Consider the following 20,438-nt stretch of genomic DNA (forward strand, 5'->3'; position numbering starts at 1 on the left):
TTGACTCTGCCACATTTGTTGGCTCTCACTGGCCACAGATCAAAGCCCTGTAGACTTTTTCCAGAATTCTCTCTAGGCTGCTCTAGGGCCTTCCATCGATGTAATCTTCCTACATTTTGGCTAAACAACTGAATCATCTGCCAGAATCTTTCAATTTTCACTGAGTACTTGCTCATACTTATTCCAGAGAACACGAGATGTTAAATTGTGTGAGGCTTAAGAGTGATGCAAAAGAGAACCTGGGTCTTCTGGTACACTACCCCACTAGGATCATGTTTACAGTTCCTCAACTGGTCAATTTTTCTTTCCCCTTAAGGAACAGGTTAAGGTGACTTTTGCTGTACTTCAGAGATATGATTGTGTTTATATTGCAGTAGAGAGGCACTGCTTGGCCCCAGATGCCTAAAATAATCAAATTTATTGAGAATAAGTTAAAATACAGAAGTTATGCAGGGGTTGTAAGAAAAATATATTGGCTTTAAATTGATGAGTGAATTTAGTGAAACTATTAAAATATAGATAATACCGGGGTATTCCTGTAATTAGCAAACCTTTTCTACGATGCCAAATAATCCATTAAGTATTGCTTAATCAGTTTAAAAAATTAAGAAAATGGCATTATTATTAATATTATTACTACTACTACTATTACTATCGTCATCATCATTTATCAAATTAAAACATTATCAAATTTTCTGCTATGAAGAAAACCTAATTATAGAAATGGAAATTAATTGATAGAATGGATGTAAAGATGATGAAAATATTTTCTCATTCAAATATTTTGTATCTGTGCTTGTATTCATGCCTACAGAGTATTTTTCTAATTAGCTGAGAATTTTTAGAAGTGCTAGATCTAGAACACATGAAATGCAATTACAAATGCTTAAATTATAGAAAAAATATTCTAATAAGTCCATTGACTATAATTTGCATCAATGTGAAATACATATTAACCAGAAGGTGACCCCGGGAATGTATGTAAAGAAAGCTTGCCTTCTTTTAGCTTATGGTATTAAAAGGTAACAAAGAAATAAAAGTCAGTATTTCTCTCATTTACCAAACACGAACACTGCACAGTATGTTTCTTCTGTGCTGAAATACTGTTCGAACTTATGAAAAATTTGGCTTTGGAAAGCGATTTATTTCCTTTAGAAATCTGTTTGGACATACTTGGGAGTCAACTTTCAGAATTTGTGCCTGGCAGCTTGGCTTCCATGTCCTTTTTTAAAACTGAAGGTGACACAACAAAAGGATATGAATCCTGGTGCTGATTTTGATTGAGTTTGAATTATGAGTCAGCCAAAGGTTTCCTGAGAAGTCAGTGTTGTATTTATTAAATGTTATAATCTTGGTTTATAAAAAAATTTTAAGAAAATGTTGAGCATGAATCATAGAGGGCAAGCATAGCCATTGTTAAAGCCTTCCTTCCCTTTTAAAGAATGTAAAAATGAAAACTGCTCAAAGAATTGTACAGGGATTAATTCCTCATTTAGAAGACTAATTTAGTTTCTGCATTTTTACTGGATATGCAAACCATAGGGGCCAAGAGAGTTTTGTAGCTTAGGAAGTGCCTGAAAAGCACACCTTCCCATCTCCCCAGTGCTGTGTCTCAAGTCTGGAGCACAATAGATAATGTAGTCACTTGTTTCATAGTGTATTAGCTTACTTTATTACTACAAAATATTGCACTATTTTACAAATCACCACATCACAACATCTACACAATGTACTTTGACAACAGATTTGGAAGCCCAACAAATGCTGTTTAATAGGACATTACATTATACTGAACCAACAAAAACATTGTTCAACACATTTAGACTAAACTTTAGACATGCCTCAGTACACAAGCACAGGTTGTATGGTACTTTTTTAGAGTCCAGCTCTGTAGTTCTCCATCCTTAGGCTGAGATCTCCCAAATCTCCTCTGAAGAAGGTGAGATTCTCTTAGAAACTAGACTAGGGGTGACTGGGGAAAACCCCCATGTTTCTTCATCCCTCAGCATTGCAGTAGGTTCTCCCATGTACCATGCTTGGGAGGTATTTGGCTTCAAAAGATGTCATCTTTCACTGAGATGCACAGTCCAAGACAATACCATTAAGTTTTCTCGTAGTACTGCTTGCAAGTGCAAAGGAGAAACTTCTCTGGCCTGGCCAGATTCCAAGGTAGACAAGCCAAAAAGTCTGTTTTGTCAAACAAACTGTTCTTCAATTTGTGTACATTCATTAAATAATACCAGCAAGACTGAAACCAGTCTGCAGTCCTGCCAGTGGAGCTCTTGGGTTCTAGAGTGACGTGGGCTGTAGCTAGCAGACAATAACATGCCCTGTATTCCTCAAGAGCAATTGTCTGTCCTGAAGGCAGAGTTCCTGCAACTCTGCTCAAATCCTGTGTGCACGGTAAGTCTCTTTGTAGTCCTAATAACTCTAATGTCTGACTGCTCACTGTTTGTAGCCTCTGGGGTGTGAGAATTTAATGGCAGAATAGCCACTGGAGCAATGGTAGTCACCTTTTGTGGCATGCAATGATGACAATAAATGCCTATACACTTGTGTTTCTTTTTGCTAAAAGGTTTTCTACAGGGACTTATTTCTCCAGTGTGCAAACCAATTCCTCCCAATGTCAGCAAGAGTTAGGCACACATATCCCTAGGAGAAATGTCCCCAAGTTTTAATAGAAGCACTGTTCAAATTTCACACAGACCATATAAGCCTTCATTAGAAAACAGTTTCACCAGTGATAAAAGCACTTTTGAAACAAAATGCTTTCTAAGAGTCATTAAAACCTTCTGTGTAATATATGTAGAAAGGGTTTACCTAATGCTTTCCAAAATTATCCACAAATGTACTGCACAGTGCACAAACCTTAATAAGAAAGAAGCAACAAAACCATAGCACTACCACTCTGAAATGCAATGCAATTAGTACTACTTCTAGTAATACAGTGCAACAGCTACTAACTATTATTAATGTCTATTTTCCAGGAATCCATATTCATTAAGGATGTCTATGGTTTCTTTATCTTTTATTCAGAAATATGGAAGCACTGCACACTGTTTCACAGCTAATCAGAGCTACACAAGAAAAGATATGAAAGTTTCATTAGTGCAAATTCTAGGATAACTGGTCTCCTGCCCTAACTCCTCCTGTTCAAATTTGTCATTCCCTGTGTTACTGAAAGGTTACAACTTCTCTCAGTAAAAAGATTTAGACTGAATCCCTTCATAAACCAGGCTCTATATGTAACTTATTTTTGTTTACCTGCTATAATGTGTAATATTTATTGAAATAGATTTTATACCAGATAATTCCAACAAGGTGGTTAAGAAGTATTTCAAGTGAATATAAAGTATAAAACAGTCTCAAGGCGTAGGGCAAAAAGGATTCAAATAATTGAAAGGTTGCTAGGAGAGTATATATCTCACAGTTAAAAGTATGATACTCTGCAAGGTGAGACATATCTTGTAAAAATGTGTCAGGAAAGCAGTGCTTCAGGAATCTTGATAATTAAACAGCAGGGTTTTTTTTTGGTTTTTTTGCATGTTAATGGTATTTTCTAATAATCTTTCAGAAGATTATTTTTCAGAATTTTCAGAATTCTAAAAATCTTTCAGAATTTTATTTTTGGAATTAACAAAGGAAAGACAACTGTCCTTCTCACAAGGCTGTTAGGAGAACAATTTGCACATAATTCTGATTTCTATGTAGGGAAGGTAGGAAGGGACAAGTGTCCATGGCTGGGAAAAGGGCAACATTACCTCTAACAGAAAAGTCAGTGAAGTGGACAATATAGCATGACTCACAGTATTTTTGATCATTAAATGTTTTTGGCTTCACTAGCTAAAATAGCAACAAAAATGAGCGCAAAAAAGGGAAATAACTCAAAAGCCAGCATGAGAAGAATATGTTTACAGAGAAATCATGCTGAGGAAACTGTTGAGTTTATGGTATCATAAAAACTCCTAATTTTGAGATGGAAAGGCAAAAGGTCATCTATGAACCTTTGTTTTCCATCATTTTTAAAGCAGATGGATCCAGGAACAACACAGCACTTAGAGGGATGGCAAGGCAAAATGACGTGGCAAATTGGAAAGAGAAAATTGTAAGAGGATTCTGTCAGCAGCACGTTCAACAGAAGGCATTAATGTCTCAAATTTCTAGGTATCAATGGATCACGTGGTTAACTTCAAATGGGTCAGTGGTTCTCTGTTAGGTTCATGTGCACATTCACTTTGTGTGATAAAATGTCCCTTAAGCTCACAAACAAGAAATGCATGTGACATTTAAGAACACAGAAGGGCTAAAAATGCAGATATTGCCAAATATTCCTCTCAACATTAGACTGCTTTGAGGAAATAGGAGGAAATAGATCAGGAGCAGATATACAGTTGAAGTAAGTGTCTGGAGAGGAGAAAGTATATCAGGAAACAGGAAGAGATGTGAGACCTTGTCTGTCCCAAAATCTCCTCTCAGAAACAATAAAAGAAGCAGAACTTTGTGAACAAGACAAGTATGAATAGACTACTGTTAATTCAGAGTACCCATAGGATGCAAATAAACCAAGATTGGGTTCCTTTAGGAAGTGACTGGAAAGGAAAAATTTGCCATTGACTGAGGTATGTAAAACCGTAGAGACAGTAGGATGATGGAAAAACTCTGTAAGTCCCAAATCAAAAACCTACATCATACTTCCAAGAATTGAATTTCTTTAAATCCTCAGGACTGCTGACTAGAAAGTCCTGAACTGGGGATGAGCATGCCATGAGATACAGGGTCTCCAGTTTGCAACAGGAACTCTTAGTATTTTGTATGAAGAACTGCAGAATGAGAATAAAACCACGGAGACCTCAGCAGTGGGCTGAAGTCATGGAACAAAGAGATCAGAATTTCCTGAGCCAGACTAGCACTGCCTCAGCTCGTGCAGCTTTCCCAAAAGGCAACAACGTGGAGATAAAGAAGCATGAGCTTTCCTGACCAGAGGAACTGAAACACACAGCAATCCTGGCCAAAAAAACCAACCCAAAACAAACAAACCAAAACCTAAACCAAAAACCAAACCCGAAAAAACCAGCAAACCTCTATGGGAGAAAGGCAAAACTGGAAAATTTGAAGTAAGTCCATGGAAAGGGTGCTGAGGATGGAGGGTTTCTTCCACTGAAGTCTGCTTATTTTGAAGGGTTAGTGTTTTTCAATAGAATATTCAGAGATTTTTTTGGTGAAATTTCTGCCTGTTTTTGAAACATGATGCTGCATGTGATGTACTGGTATCTGTTAGTGGTTTTAATGAGTTACACATTTCAAGCAAGATGTATACAGTGTCTGAGAAAGATAATTTTCCTTGCTTTTATTCACACAATTGACAAGCATGTAGTTATTCTCCCTCCTCACCTTGGCTGCGCATTGCATGTGGCCCTCACTATTTCCCATGCCATGCCATGGTGACACTGGCTGCTGACAGTCCAGTCCCACACCAGGACCGGGCTAACAATTAAACAGTGTCCACACTGTGTCAGCTCTCTGGCTCAGTTTCATACCAACATTCTCACTTTCTCAGAGCCAGTTTGGATTATACCATTTTCTGATTCCATGATTATAAAATAGCCACCTGATGTAGGAATTTTGTCAGCCTCCCACTTTTTGCATTTAATGTTTCACTCTCAGCACCTGTTATGAGTTGACATAACTGCATGAATCAGTCCTGGCTTGTCTGCAGGTTTCCTTAACAACAGCATTTCAGACATAGTCTTGATGGATCTAGATTTGAATCTATCAGTTCTTTTTTTAGACAGGAACACTTCTGGAGCTGGGCTGCTGTCTATAGGTCCATATATTTCAAAGGTACTTTCTAAAGGAGATGGCATATGTCAAATACATGGATAGTTCAATTAGTAGAACATGCCAAACCCAGTTTTTGAAGTCCTTATTACTGAATATTTTGCTCTACATAAATTTGCTACATACCACTTTCACCACTAAGCGCTGTTTTTCAGTAGCACTGGACTAATTCAGAATTTATGATCTACATTCAGAAAGACTGATTTTCAAGAGCTCTTCCACACTATTTCAGCAGCCTATACTCGATGAAATCTACTGCAGAAGCTCAGGATAAAGTGTAAAGGCTGAAGCAAAACTGGAAAGGAGTAAATCTCTCTGGGTGTTATTTTCTTTCTTTCATATCTTTTTTTTTTTCCTTTGGTAACACTTTTCCACTAACTTTTCTGTTAATTTTAGTTTTTGTTTTTCAGTGCAACCACCTCTGTCAGCTCATAGTAATAAATGGAAATAATATGGCTGTTCAGCAAAATCAGATGTAAAGATACTGAACTATTATGGTGCATCTACTTAGCAAAGAACTTTTCCAATAAACAAGAAAAAGACAGTAAGAGGCCTAGCCAGTGCTAGAGAGATTCTTTCATTTGACAGAGAAGGGTATTATTTCCATTACCATTTTGTTTTTTAACAAGCAGATACATTGCTGCTTCTGCTTTAGAAATCTTAAAATGAGTTGACTGAGCTGTGGGACTTGCTCCAGCTGGATTGTACCCCATGACAAGTCTCTGTTTGGTGATGGTGAGAGAGATTTTATTGGCCTCTTCAAATTTGAGTATTGTTTTGAAACATGCACACCTTTTCTTCTCCTGCATACTCTGGCTGTTGACCTTTTAAGCTTGAGGGACAATGGTTTGTAAAATGCTGTAGCATGCATACTGTGTGCATCCAAGGGAGTAATTTTTCCAGTGTGAGATACTACTTCCTATAGTGAGAATAAATCTCAGTCAATTTCAATCTGTTTCTTGTCTGCAATGTAGATAAGATTGCTGGATGAGAGAGAAATTAAGTCACTTACAGAAATGGATTTGTGGCATACCTCATGCCACAATTAGGTGTCCAGACAGGCCATATTCATATCAGAGACAGAAACATTACAAGGCAACACACAAACCTATGCAAAACACAGCCTTCCTCCACAGGCAGGAACAGCCTTTTGGCCTTATTCTTAAAAATGAGACATTAAAGACAGGATGCTTAGGGTAATGATGGAAAAGGATGGCATAATTCAAGTTCATTACACAACAAAGATAATAAACTAAAACTTGGATCCATGAGTAATGAGAAAATATGCCTTGATTTACTGATTTCACTGACTAAATATTTGAGTCAAAGAAAGTTTCTTTATGTATTTGGTTTTGTATTTAGATTATCTCACATGACCAAATCTTATCACCTGTTTATTATTTGTAACATGTTGGATAGACACATACACCTGAATCAGTTATCCCCTACTCCCTTTATAATCAGTCAAGCAGCAAATGTAGTTTTAAGATATACTTAGATATACCTGACTTATTTGAAACATCTACAGTGGATTACATGAATTACATCATAGAAAAGTCCATTTCTGCACAGGAACATGATGACCAACATAGACATAATAACCTGCATTCTGGGTGTGTAGTTAGTCACATAAATTCCCTTTCCTATGAATAGATGAAAAAAAAAAAGGAACAAAACCCTGGTATTCATCTTAAAACAGTTCTCATAATTGTGTTAAGATATGATTTAGCCATCTCTTAGGTAAAGTAGGTTTGAGTAATACATTTTTTTTTCAGTTATTTTGAATCAAGCAAAAAAGTGAACTTTTAAAAAAATTTAATTTTGTAGTCTCACAATCTTGAGTTATACTCATTATTTCTGATGAACAAAAATTTATGATATTAAACTCACATTAGTTCTGTACCATTCCATTAAGTTTAATAACACTGTAGGATTTCCAAACATTTGCTTTAGTCTTGGTCATTGTTCTACCATGAACAAAACGTGCTCTCTTTCTCTTCCTTGCTTTCTCTAAAGCAACCAACCACTTCCTGCCCCAGCAGCAGAGGGTTAAATGTTACTGGATTTGGACCCAGGATGTTGAGTCCCTGAGGCAGGGGAACGAGCTGTACCTCAGTGTTTGGCCTGAGACACAGCAGAGGGTGCACACTCACAGTGCCTTTATCGAGCGTTGAGCTCAGTGCAGCATCTCCTACCTGCCACAGCCACGTGCAGGAAATAACCACAGCTCAGTTAATGTACCAGAACTTGTTAAACTATCATGTTGATCAATGTTAAACTATCATGTTTTGATCATGAATCAATGATCTACGAAGAAACTTGTCCTCAGAGAGAGCAATTATCCTCTAGGGCTTGAGTATGTTGCTGCTTCAGGTTTTTTTTGCTACTGTCCTACACTGGTTGCTGAAATATCTATTTTGTTGTCTGTTATTACTCAGGCTTGTTCAGCATGCTGGATTTTACACTCCGCTTCTCTCTGAAGACTGGTGTTCTAAATTGTTTTCCTCTAGAGGGTGATTATCCTGTCTTTTCCAAAATAAAATTCCACCTTTTTGGGGTTGCACTAACACTTTTAATTCTCCCAATGTTCTTTTTTGGCTATGAAATGCTCCCTATTTTGTCAACTTAATAAAAAAATATTGCTTACTCCATTGTGCAAGAATCTTAATGGCCATTAAGGACAACCAGATTTAATACCAATGAATACAACAATTCACTTTCTTCAAGTCCATATACTATAGTGAGTCCAATTTAATTATCATCCTAATTTGGTTTCATTCCAAAGAAATATCAGATTCTGTCTCTTGTAAATCATTCTTTTTTATACATATACCTGAAAAATACTTTATTGACTATGTGTCATTACTGACTATGTGACTATAGATCTCCTATAATCACCTTAAGTTTGTTACTTCTGCAATTGGATATAATGTTACTAAATTCCTTATCCTAAGGATTTTAAGGTATTGTAATGATAAACATTTGGCATATGGAAACATGAAATCTTCACTTCCCAATTTCTATTCTTCAGAAGTATTTTTGCATCTTTATGCATAGAATCCTTTTTCTTTTGAAGCACAGATTAATGTACATTAAGTGACATGTGAATGCCTTTAGAGAAAAAAAAAAAGATTTTTAGTTAAAAAAATCCAATCATGATTTACTTCAGGTGATAATAAGTTAGGATGGATGCTCACCTCAAACCACAAAACAATTTTGTTTGGCTAAAATAATAAAAACTATGAAATCACTGTCAAGTTTTTAACTCTTTTTCTGTTCTTATTGCTTCTTTATGGATGTCTTGACTCTCTCCTTCCAATGGTGAACATTCAAACTTACTGTGTCAGGCTGGTAAGAAAAAACAAGTTGCTAAAAGCTAATTTTTTTTTAATCAGAGAAATATATACCATGGATCTCTGTTATCAGGAAAGAAAATAACCCCAACAACTGTTGTATAAAATTTTTACAATGAATGAAAAGGAGGCAAAATGGCTTAGGAAAACCAGTAACCTTGTAAAGGGCAAATAAATTGCTCTGATTTTGATCTACATTAATGAGTCAATACATACAACTATATCTAAAGCTTGCAGCACTGCTTTGGGACTACGTGAGTTTGCTGCAGACACCACACAAACTATTATGGGGTGAAAGGTCTGGAACTGGCCTAGCTTTACCCCTATACAGAGATGGGACCATTGACACTCAAACACATAAAGGAATGTACAACAAACTGTAAGATTTTGCCTAGGATAATTAATTACAGACACACTTCTCCAGAACCAATGGTGTTATTTCTCACAACATGGAAATTAATTTCCAATCTAGCAAACAAGGATGTAGTGAGTATATGTATGTCTTTATGGTTTAGAACCTTTTACACACATTTTTGTAATTGTACAGACTTTCCAAACTTACCTCCTCTATGGATAATCAAAGAAGTTTCACTTCCAACAGGACATTCTTTAAGTATATCCACTACTTCTGCATGGCTCAGGTTCTGTACATTCTGCTGGTTGATCTCAACAATGAGGTCACCTTCACACAAACCAGGACATCCCTGAATGTCTAGAATTTGCTTCACCCTCTGTCCTGTAGGACTGTCTGCTATAGTGAAGCCAAAGCCCTGGGCCCCTTTCACAATGGTTAAGGTCATGAGTTCAGCTTGGGTGGCCCCAGAAGAAGCCATTGATACATTATCATCATGGGCAGGTGGTGGGAATGTGCTATCAAGCTGACTATCTGCTGGAATGGAGTGCAAGGAGTGTGGTGGTCGATCTGTTACGTCTGGAACAGACTGAGAAGTCCTAGAAATGTATTCCAAATAAGTTTCATAGTTATGTCTTCCATTTACCACTACCGGAGGCCTCTCCATTACTGCAAGGGGTGGCACCATGCTGTTGGCAGGATCTTCAGGATCAAAGGGCAAAGGGTATCCACGACATAGCACCAAGTTGACACTCTGACCAATAGGAACAGACTGGAAGAGTTTGACTACATCTGCGTGAGTATGTCCAAGGACACAAACTTCATTAATATAGACAATCACATCACCTAGAACGAGAAGAACAAACAGTGACAACATGAGACAACTTCAATTGCTGTATATGCAGTGCATTTTTTTTAAATGAGATAGAAGTCTACTAAAAAAATATGATAAATTCAATCAACATACTGACTCATATAGGAGAGACAAAAAAGTAAATTTTGTCTGGCAGTAAATGTAATACAAAGACACAATGACAATACCAGTTATTTTCTGTGTAAGCTCACAGATGGAAAATTTAGATGGATCCAGACATTCACTTTTTCTTGACATGTCTTCCCTATTTTTCCAACTCCTTTCAGTGCAGTCTCTATAGATTACTTTTTTAATAAGGTAAAATGAACGATTATTTGGAGACTGTGTTGTCAAGAAATACCAATGTTTGGTGAAGAGCAAAAGAAAAAAAAAGTAAGTATTCCTGGACTTCAGAATCAATGAATAGCAAATCAAGACTGTGTATGCATGTGCATAAGGAAATAGTTTTTGCACTGATCATGATATTGACACTTTTCTGTTAAATATGATTACTTGCCATCAGCCATTCAGAACTGCTACTGTCATTTCCTATTCGAGGCATGAACTATCTATCTTACATAATATAGAGATGTTTCATGGCATTTTGTTGTAGCCAAAAGGCTCAAGGACAATGACACAACAAATTTTTTGGTAGGTTCAATAGCTTCACATTAGAAGAATCTTGGCAAATAGATGAAAATCAGTTTAATATTTTCACCTAAGCAGCTGGTCAAATAAACCCAAAGATATGACCTTTACCTTCAAATCTTGTCTCATGTATAGCAGACCTACCAATATGAGCATATGGAAGCAGAATTCTTTAAGACAACAGGCTATTTATGGGTCTCCATATTGCCCATGCACCAACCATCTACTGTTACTAAAATGCTCAGAAATAAGTTCAAGATTCTTCTTGGTGTTAGAATAGATCTATATACTCATAGCCATAAATAATTTTTTTACGTTCTGTTAAGGTGCATATTAAAATAAAAATGAGTTATCAAAGCAAACAATATTCAGAATAGTTTGATGACCCACAGTCAGTTTTCACTTTCATAAAAAAGTTTACATCTTTATAGAAAAAGAAAAGGATGTTTGGTTGGAGAACTCTAGAAGTTAAAGTATTTTTCTGAGTGAAGACTGTCTTATTATCTTGCTATTAATCACCAGAATACTATGAGATGTCTACAAGGTACACAATTAAAAAATATACACATCACAACACAAAGCTTTTTAAAGGTATTTGAAAACTCAGCAAGAAAATGAGAATGACTTAGGCAGAATGAGGTGGTTTGGGTGGAATTGCTTCAAGTGTATTTATGTAATTATGTCTTTCAAGTACTTCAATCAAAATATCTAATCCAGCAAACAGAGGATAAGAGCATCATCAAGATGCCAATGCAAGGGCTGTTTCTAAGTGAGAGCAAAAGGCAAAGGCTGTTTCTATGTGAACATGAAATGGTCAATTCCCACATGATCAGTCTGTGTAACAGCCTGACAGTAATTAATTGCATATGCACAAACTGTGATTCAGAGGAAGATTTCTTCAGAGGCTGCCTAGGGAAAAAATGCTAAGGAAGTTTGTTAAAATGATTGTGAGCATTACACACATAAACCTTAGGAGCTGCAAATGCCTTCTTAAATGTGCACCATAAATAGATTCCAAAAGAAGCACAAACAGTAATGTCACTTCATAGGCAGTGCTGATAAAACTCCAATGCTTTTGTCTCAAGCAGCTGAAAATAAAGCCGTTTTCAGAAGTCAGAATTTAAAAGAAAATATGCACCGTACAAATTACTGTGGCAATGGCTGCAATTCATCATGATTTGCTCATGCCCTGGTATAAAAAGATCTTACCTGCATTCTCATGCCTGGCTCCCACGTTTGCAGTGAGGCTGACATTGCTCAGGACTGCTTCTGTTGAACTGAGAGCTCTTCAGTGCATGCTGCTGTTTCAGTAACTATGCTTTAATAGTAACCTTGAGACTTTTTAATCCATGCAGTCTTTATTTCCCTGAGTGCTGGCAATGCAGCTATGTGGTGGGAGGAGACCAATCTGTTTGTTCATCCTCTCTTACAATACATTAGCAGAGTGCAAAATGAAAAATGCAATTTTTGTGTTGGGCAAGTAAATCATTGCCTGTTTTCAGCCCCTCACTTTAAGTATTTGGACAGGATTAGCTATGATATAAAACTTAAATCAATATGGTTTCGATATATCAGAAAATTACATAAACTAGTTGACATTATATAGAGCTGTAGTTAAAAGAAATTAGCTTTTGCAAAAGGAGTGCAGTCAGGAAACATACACCCCAAGTAGTCCCTTTCCCCAGTCACTAAACAAACAAAACGGAGCACCAGAAGACCTCGGGTAAGAACTTCCTCAAATAACAACCTTCCACAGGCCAGCAGAAAATCCTTCAGCATTTCCTGAATCAGTATCTTTAAAGCTCTTTGTTGTTTCTGAGACATGACATGGATAGCATGGCTGGGCAGATCCTGAAGCTGTAACTCAGTCACAGTGGGGCTGTTTGGGACCCACCTGCTGTACTGTCACATGGAGAACGTACAGTGTCATAAACACAAGGGCATGAGTTACTAAATTCTGCTCCAAGAAAGGAGCTACAGTGGGACTGCAGTGGGGAGAAACAGTTTCAGATCATAAGACAGGAAGGAGTAAAAAAGGGGTTAATTTCAGAAACACTTCAAATTAATCTCTCAGCTGTACTTTCTCCAAACCTAACTCATTTTTCCAGGCTGAGAGTTCCTCATTGCTGACACAGAGAGAAGTACTCAGCATTTGGTAGGAAGAGAGAGATAAGTTAAGAGCATTACAGAGCCAGTGCCATGCTAATGCAAAGTTCAAAACCTGTCTTCTTTAGGAAACCTCCCTTAAAGGTTCCTGTATCATCTTTTCTGCCTGTTCTCTTCTGCTGCTTCTAATAATAATGGGTGCATATGGACAAGCATAATAGTGATCCACTTTACATCTCCTGTCTGATTTTCTGAGCAAGCCATAGTCTGCCTCCAGAAATCACAGTTTCACAGTGAGTGGGTATCTTTGAAGTTATGCAGAACATTTATATTAAGCATCAAACTTTGCCTGACTTTTAGAATTAAATTTGCTAAAATGACTGGAGGTTGCTTACAGCTTGCCGATTGAGCTAGGCAGGGATCTCTAGAGGTCAGAGTCCAAACCCTGCTCAATCAGAATCCCTTAGAACCAGTTGCCCAGGATCATATTGGGTTGGCTTTTGAAAACCTCCCAAGGGGGTAGACTTCACATCTTCTCTGGGCAACCTGTGTCAGTGTTCAATCACCTTCCCAGCAGGAAAGTGTTTTCTGATGTTCAAAGGGAACCTTCTGTGTTTGAGTGTTTGCCCATTGCCTCTTTTCTTGCCACTGGAAAGAACTTGGTCCAAGCTTCTTTGTACAGGTATTTATGTGGATTGATAAAATCCCTCTGAGCCTTCTCTTCTCCAGGGTGAACATCCTCTCTGCCAGGTGCTCTCCAGTTTCATCTTCCTCACTAGCCTGTAAAAAATGAGGTGTACTCATGCCACCCCAACCTCATCTTCCTTGAGACTGCTCAGGAATAAGGGAGCCCAGAAGGGCTGATCTGATCTGTGGAGAAGGCATCTGAATCAGACTCTCGAGATGAACTGGCAGGTTTGATAGACACCCAGTAGACAACAGATACCGTGGCCTACCTCTCAAAAATCTACGCTGCCACAAAAACAGAATCTTCAATTCTAAATTCAGCACTGAGTTGAAGAATCTTAAAGAATACTGACAGCAAGCAAATTTGTCAAACTGTCCTAAAGTTACCTCAGATTTAGTTGAGGCTCTTGCATTTAACTGAAAAATTTAGGAAAAGGGGTCTGGAGGGGTCTTCCTGGATGTCTGAACCTAGTCCTCTGTTATCAGATACAACACAGTATGTTACACTTGATGAAGTTTGATGTCTTCTTCACAGAAGAAACCATGAACTCTCATAATATTTCATATATTTAACTAGCTTGTTTTGCTGATTAAAGTCTGCTGATCATTACTTATTGTCATGTAATGTTAATTGACTCAGTGCCTGAATGTTTGATTAGAGGTTCCATTTTGTTACCTATGTATTTCAAAGCAAAAACCAGATCTGTACTGTCATTATCTTTAGTTGGATTAGTAACTGGTGAAGAAATTTCTGAGCTTCAACATCTTTTAATGACAGATTCTGTTTTACATTTGTCTCTACAATAATGTTTCAGAATTAAATCTGACACCCTGGGGATTTTCCACAAGCTTTAATTTTGAAAAAAAAACCCAACCTTTTTCATGCTTGAAGTGCTTGATCCAAACAGAATATGTTTTATTGATATAACTTCTTTCATCACAAATTATCTTATATTTTCAGGAAATGCTACCAGCTCTATTTACCTCCTTTCTGAAGAACCTGTACTATTCAGTTGATTCCAGTTATTGTTTCTGATAGGTTTTGTTATCTCTAGGTTCTCTGTGTAAACATCTTGTAGGTAAAGTTTTTCCATTGTCTTACCTATGTTCCCACTATTTGTATACAAACATTTTGCCTATTTCTTCTAATTATATTTCTTGTACACTTAGGTTTCTGGCTGTACTTCAGTGAATTTAATTGCCTATTAGGCTGCCATTCTCATTAATAATTAGAATTCACTAAATTTTGAAGTATGAATGCAGAGAAAAAAGTGCAGATCAGATCTTCAATTGAAATTTAGTAGAAATGTCTCCATTCTTTCTGACAGGTTTTTGATCATGCGCTTAGTGCTAGGTTTATGTGCTTAAAATATGACAGAATGCTGTGATTTGGGGTGGAGACAGCTCTGCTACCCCCCTGCAGCCAGCAGAAGCCAATAGCAACAGTGCTAAAACCAGCTGATGGTTTGGCAAGTCAGCACAGGACACACCAGCTCTGCAGGACTTGGGCAGCATAATTTTTTGCTGCATTTATAGCCCACATAAACTCTGCTAGCTTCTCCAGCATTACTTATTCCCACTTGCATATCTCACCCATATAATCTAAATGCTGCATATGCATACTTTGCATCAGTTTCAGAGCTGGCAATACACGATTACTTCATCGCTGAAGCTTTCCCTTCACCTGCCCACCCACACTCTCTACTGTCATTACCAGATATTTCTGTCACTTCTCAGCAGTGACCTTGTCTTCTCTTTCTGCAGAGTGCTGCAAGATTGCTGGCACTGGAGCCTGTTAATCATAAATTCAGAGCACGTTTCCAGTACCAAAATATGAAACATGTGGGTAATTTTAATAACAACAGCATGTGATTGATGGTCATGAAAGAAGCAAAGATTTGTAAGAAATGAGCCATTTGCACATTCACACATACACTTACAAGCAGCAGTACAGAGAACTAGTGTGTGAGGATCCTTTAGTTAAACAGTAGTAGACAAACCACATTCTGAAACTTTGAAACTCAACTTCCCTCCACTTGCCATAGATGTTAATCCAGTGTGTGAATAAATAATTTCCATTACAAATGGCTAGAAGTGTTTTTTTTTTTAGCTGTAGAAGATTTCAGAAATTTCTGCATAACCAGAAATTCTCTGATTTCTTGTACTCTGACTTGCCACAGAACCCTGTAAAACCTACTTAGCTCTAGCTGCTGACATCTGATGGCCTGACTTTTATGGGCAAAAGATAAAGCCTAGGGTCCTGTAGCTCATGGTAGCATGATTAGTCTTAAAAAAAAAAAGAGAAGAAAAAGAAAAATGCCCTTATTTTGTTAATATTCAGTATAAAATTACCCTTATTTTAAAATAAAAATTTTGGAATGACAACAACTTCTTAAAGGAGATTGCAGTGTAAGATGACTATTGCATATTAGTACTGAAATACTTAAAACACCTGCCACGAAAATACTTAGTTCTTCTAAAGAGGAACATTAGATTAACTGCTAAAACATATCAAAAAGGCAACCTGGGGAGAAGTACACGCATTCAATAACTCAATAACCACAGCTGCTGATGAAAAGAACTAAATTTAAAACTGACCATGTTATTATCAGCTTTATAACAACTTTCTCTGATAGACAGTACTGCAGCAGCCACAGCGAAATGAAAAGAGCTGCTGGGAGACATAATGGGCAGCTGCCTCTGCATTCAGAAATAGTTTCAAGACCACTTGCTGGTATGTGAGAACACTAAATAGTCCATTAAAATATCACCGTTCATACTGGCATGGAAGACCCATTTCCCAGGCTCCATCACAAACAGAAAGTTTTACTTGTGTTTGACAGGTAACCACCCTCCACTGCTCCTTCTTTCACTCACTGAACTCTGGGAACTGAGGTTCAGGGGGAAAAATAATAATAATATATGATAGTAATAAGAGTTATTATTTATTTAATAAGTCATTAATGATGATTATTATAATTTATTATTTCTTTAAATTGGACAAAAATTCAAGCCAACATGTATTCTTAGGCATTCAGGCAGTCAAACTGGCATAAAATAGGCTTAGATTTTCCTCTTTCTGAAACCTGAACAAGAGATATAAATCATCTGCTTGTCAGATTTGAGCCAGTACTTGTACAAACAGCATTGTAGGGGTGATAACTTGGGCTAAAATCTGTTCCCATCACTGGACTTCATCATTCCTATCATGAAGGACTGAGCACTGGCTCTGAACTTTGCTTCAGAGGCCAACACAAATATGTGACACAGACACTTGTCTGCAACTTTACCCAAGACTCAGATCTGTTGAGTAAGCAGGTGCCATGTTTATACAATCAATTTTTTAGAACCCATTTTAATTCTACTGTGACCCAATGCATATGCCTAATTAAAAAGCTGTCTATTCAAAATTTTTGTGCTTAACCAGCATGTATCATGTAATTACACTCAGGCAGATGTGGATTAGTAGAAAAAAACTATTTCCATTTTATTTGTATTTTGCATATAGTGGTAAAAGCTATTTAAATAGAGGCATTTATTTGGGAGATAAATAAAATACATTCCAGAAAAATCTAAAGACCTTGATTATTTGCTGATCTAGTAAACATGAAATATTGTAGACTAAAAAACATAAGTAATGAAATAGCAAAAGTATACTTAAATGAATGCTGATCATAAAGCAGTAAAGAGTAGGCAAATTTTCTTCCTAGAAACAGTTTTCACTTCTTCAAGCATCTGAAAGCATAGCATGGATGTTAAAGCTGCTACTTTACAGAAAAATTATTTACTTAAAAGATGCTAAGTATATTGGAGGCAAGACCACATAAAGAGAAAAAGTTCCAATTTTCAAGGTAGCCTCTTATTTGCAAATTATGTAAGCTTGTTCTGTCTAAGCTTTGCTTGCAGGAACTTCTTGTGCATCCTGAAATGCCTGGTGTGAATGAACTGCGTGACAGAGCGTCAGTGGATCTGAAGAGCGAGATAAAAAATGTATGCCACGTTTGCATAGCTATTTGGGATCACTTTGGGAGGTGTCACTGTGTGCAGAGGCTCATGAAGAAATGCAACCCTTCTTTTTCTTTAGAAAAAGGAGGTCAAAATTTACAACACGTTTGCTTTTGTACGCACATTTTATTTCTGTAGGCAGCGCATCACATTTATCTAGGTAATGGCTCCCAGGAGGAGGAAAGTAGCCCAGTCAGCCTCCCAGCAGCCTAAAGGCAGAAGGGCATGGAAAAGCATGATGTAAATACCAAGCAGCCCCTGTGCCCCACTGGGAATCCTGGCCATGTGCCACCTGTCCCTGGTGGAAGACATTTTCAGCAGCACTGTCAACTGCACACCATTGCCACTGCTGATTCCTGACATAAACTGCCAGGAAGTAAAAAGGGAGATGGATGAGGTGAGGAATTAGATGGAGCATTTATAAAGATGCTGCAGCACAGTGACAAATGCCTTCATATGTTGAAATATAAATATAAATGTTACTGGGAATTTTTAGTAATAGGCAGTCATGCGAACTGAAATGGTTAATAGAGCTATTTTATTTCTTTGAGTAATGCTAGCAGCACAAGGACAAGAATAACTAGCCATACACTAAATTAGTAATTTGTGAAAGCAACAGCACATTTTGGACACTTAAAAAATATGTGCAAAGATAGATGAGTAGGATTCATTCTCTATTTAAAATCTATAGAGGTACAACTTGAAAATTCATTTCTATTTTAGAGATATTATGGTTTCCAAGGAGATTCCTTGTAACTGCAGTGGGCATTACTGCCAGAAGTGGGTCAGTTTTATAACTGTTATCTATTTGGTAAAACTATGATTTTCATCATTGTTTGATCAATACTTCATTTTTCCTGCGACACTCACACAGTGCCCATCCAGGTGCCTAATTCCCCAGCTGACTCTCTGAAACCAGTACAAATCTGATTTGACTATAAGTCAGGTTATTAATTTAATTTAAGGCTAAGACTTACAGCTTGATTTGTGGATGTTTTGTGTATTCATTGCTCAAGTCCACGTTTTGCTGACAGAGATCAACGTGAGCTGCCAGCAGTCAGTGTCTTTATTTCAGATCCAAACCATGGATGTGGAGCCAACCACCAGGCACCAAATCTGAAGGTGTTGCTCTGATGTATTGATTAGAAACATTAATTTACAATAATAATAATATGTATCCACATTCTTCCCAAAAGAAATGCCTGCTGTTGTCCCTGATGCTACTTTTTATGCTAAAAATTCACTACCAAACTTTATGCTGAAGAATCTGACTGATTAACATCTTAATCATGCCATTAGTTGTAATGAAATGTGTGCTCATTCACTGCTTCACCCTCGTTATTGGAGCTTCTCCTGTCATGCTAAATCAGAAATTCAGAATATATATATGCACTCCTTGTTGTAGATAGATATAAATCCTCAAATCTTGCTCTATCTTTAAAGTAGTCAACTGGGTTTACAAGGTCAGCACCTTTCAGAGGCAGATATTTCAAAAGAGGTCTGGATCACTACAGATTAATGCTTTTAATCAAAATTAAAGACAGGAAGCATTCTACCAAGCAGAAATTAAATGTATCAACACAGTGAAAAAATTTCCAGCTAAATAAAGGGATTTTTACTGATATTTTACTACATATAAATACCTCAGTGCATTTGAAATGGAGCTATATTTGATTACTGTTTCATTAACATATGCTTATACAAATGTACGGCTAGTATATAATTAATTTTCTACTCATAAGTTTTATAAAGGTCATTCAAATTTTAGTTTATGTGGGCTTATCTTATGTATTACCTCTATATTTTCTTTCTTTTTTTGATAGTGAAATTATCTACAAAATAATTACCTTAACTTCCGAGAGCTTTTCACATAATTTCTATAACAAAAGATCTACTCAATAGTTTTTCAGGCATGTGTGAATAGATTACTTGCTTTAAAATTGCATGGTAAAGATAAATAGTGGAGTTCCTTTAGGTTCTCTAAGGTTTTACAGTATTTTTCCAGGTTAATAGAGGGTAATGTATTATCAAACTGACCTTCCTTCCAAGCAAATGTTGGTTGCCTTAATATCTCTAGAGCCTCTTGCACTGCCAAGCACTCATTTTCAAGGACAATATATTTTTACTCTTTGCAAAACAATTTAACACCTTCACCATTGAGTAATTATACTTTCACTTTCAGCTCATTTCTGAATATTACACTATAAACTACAAAATAAATAATTTTTTTTTTTTTGTGAGGAGGCAAAATCATTAGCACAAGTCCCACCAAGTTCTTTCTTTAAAACTGCTTTATAACACACAGAAAACTCCAGCCTTATAATAGTTAGGAAAAGGTCACTTTCTAGCCTTATAGCTGTATGGCTACGAATCACATTCCCCTTTTATGAGGATTATCCAATCTCCCACTAGCTACTCTTCCTCCTTTTATGTCTCATCCACCTTATCTATTTTGTCTTTTGGTTTCTGAGAGAGAACAGAATTTTTGCTGCTCTAGTATGTTTTATAGCACTGAAAAGTCACAATATTGTTGGAACTTAATTTCCAGTATAGAAAATATTTAACCAATTACAACACCATTGCAGGGCAAGTAGTC

At 36.9% G+C, this 20,438-nt stretch overlaps 1 protein-coding gene across 2 annotated transcripts in view; it reads right to left on the minus strand.

The window, feature by feature from the left end:
- MAGI2 (membrane associated guanylate kinase, WW and PDZ domain containing 2) overlaps positions 1-20,438 on the minus strand; it is a 703,939-nt gene that overhangs the window by 114,809 nt on the left and 568,692 nt on the right. For both annotated transcript variants that reach the window (XM_014308028.2, XM_005423532.3), the window contains exon 10: positions 9,754-10,389. In XM_014308028.2, coding sequence (XP_014163503.1) covers positions 9,754-10,389 — 636 coding nt within the window. The remainder of the gene's footprint in view (positions 1-9,753; positions 10,390-20,438) is intronic.

This window comes from Geospiza fortis, unplaced genomic scaffold (genome assembly GCF_000277835.1).
Source record: "Geospiza fortis unplaced genomic scaffold, GeoFor_1.0 scaffold424, whole genome shotgun sequence".
NCBI classification, from domain to species: Eukaryota; Metazoa; Chordata; class Aves; order Passeriformes; family Thraupidae; genus Geospiza; species Geospiza fortis.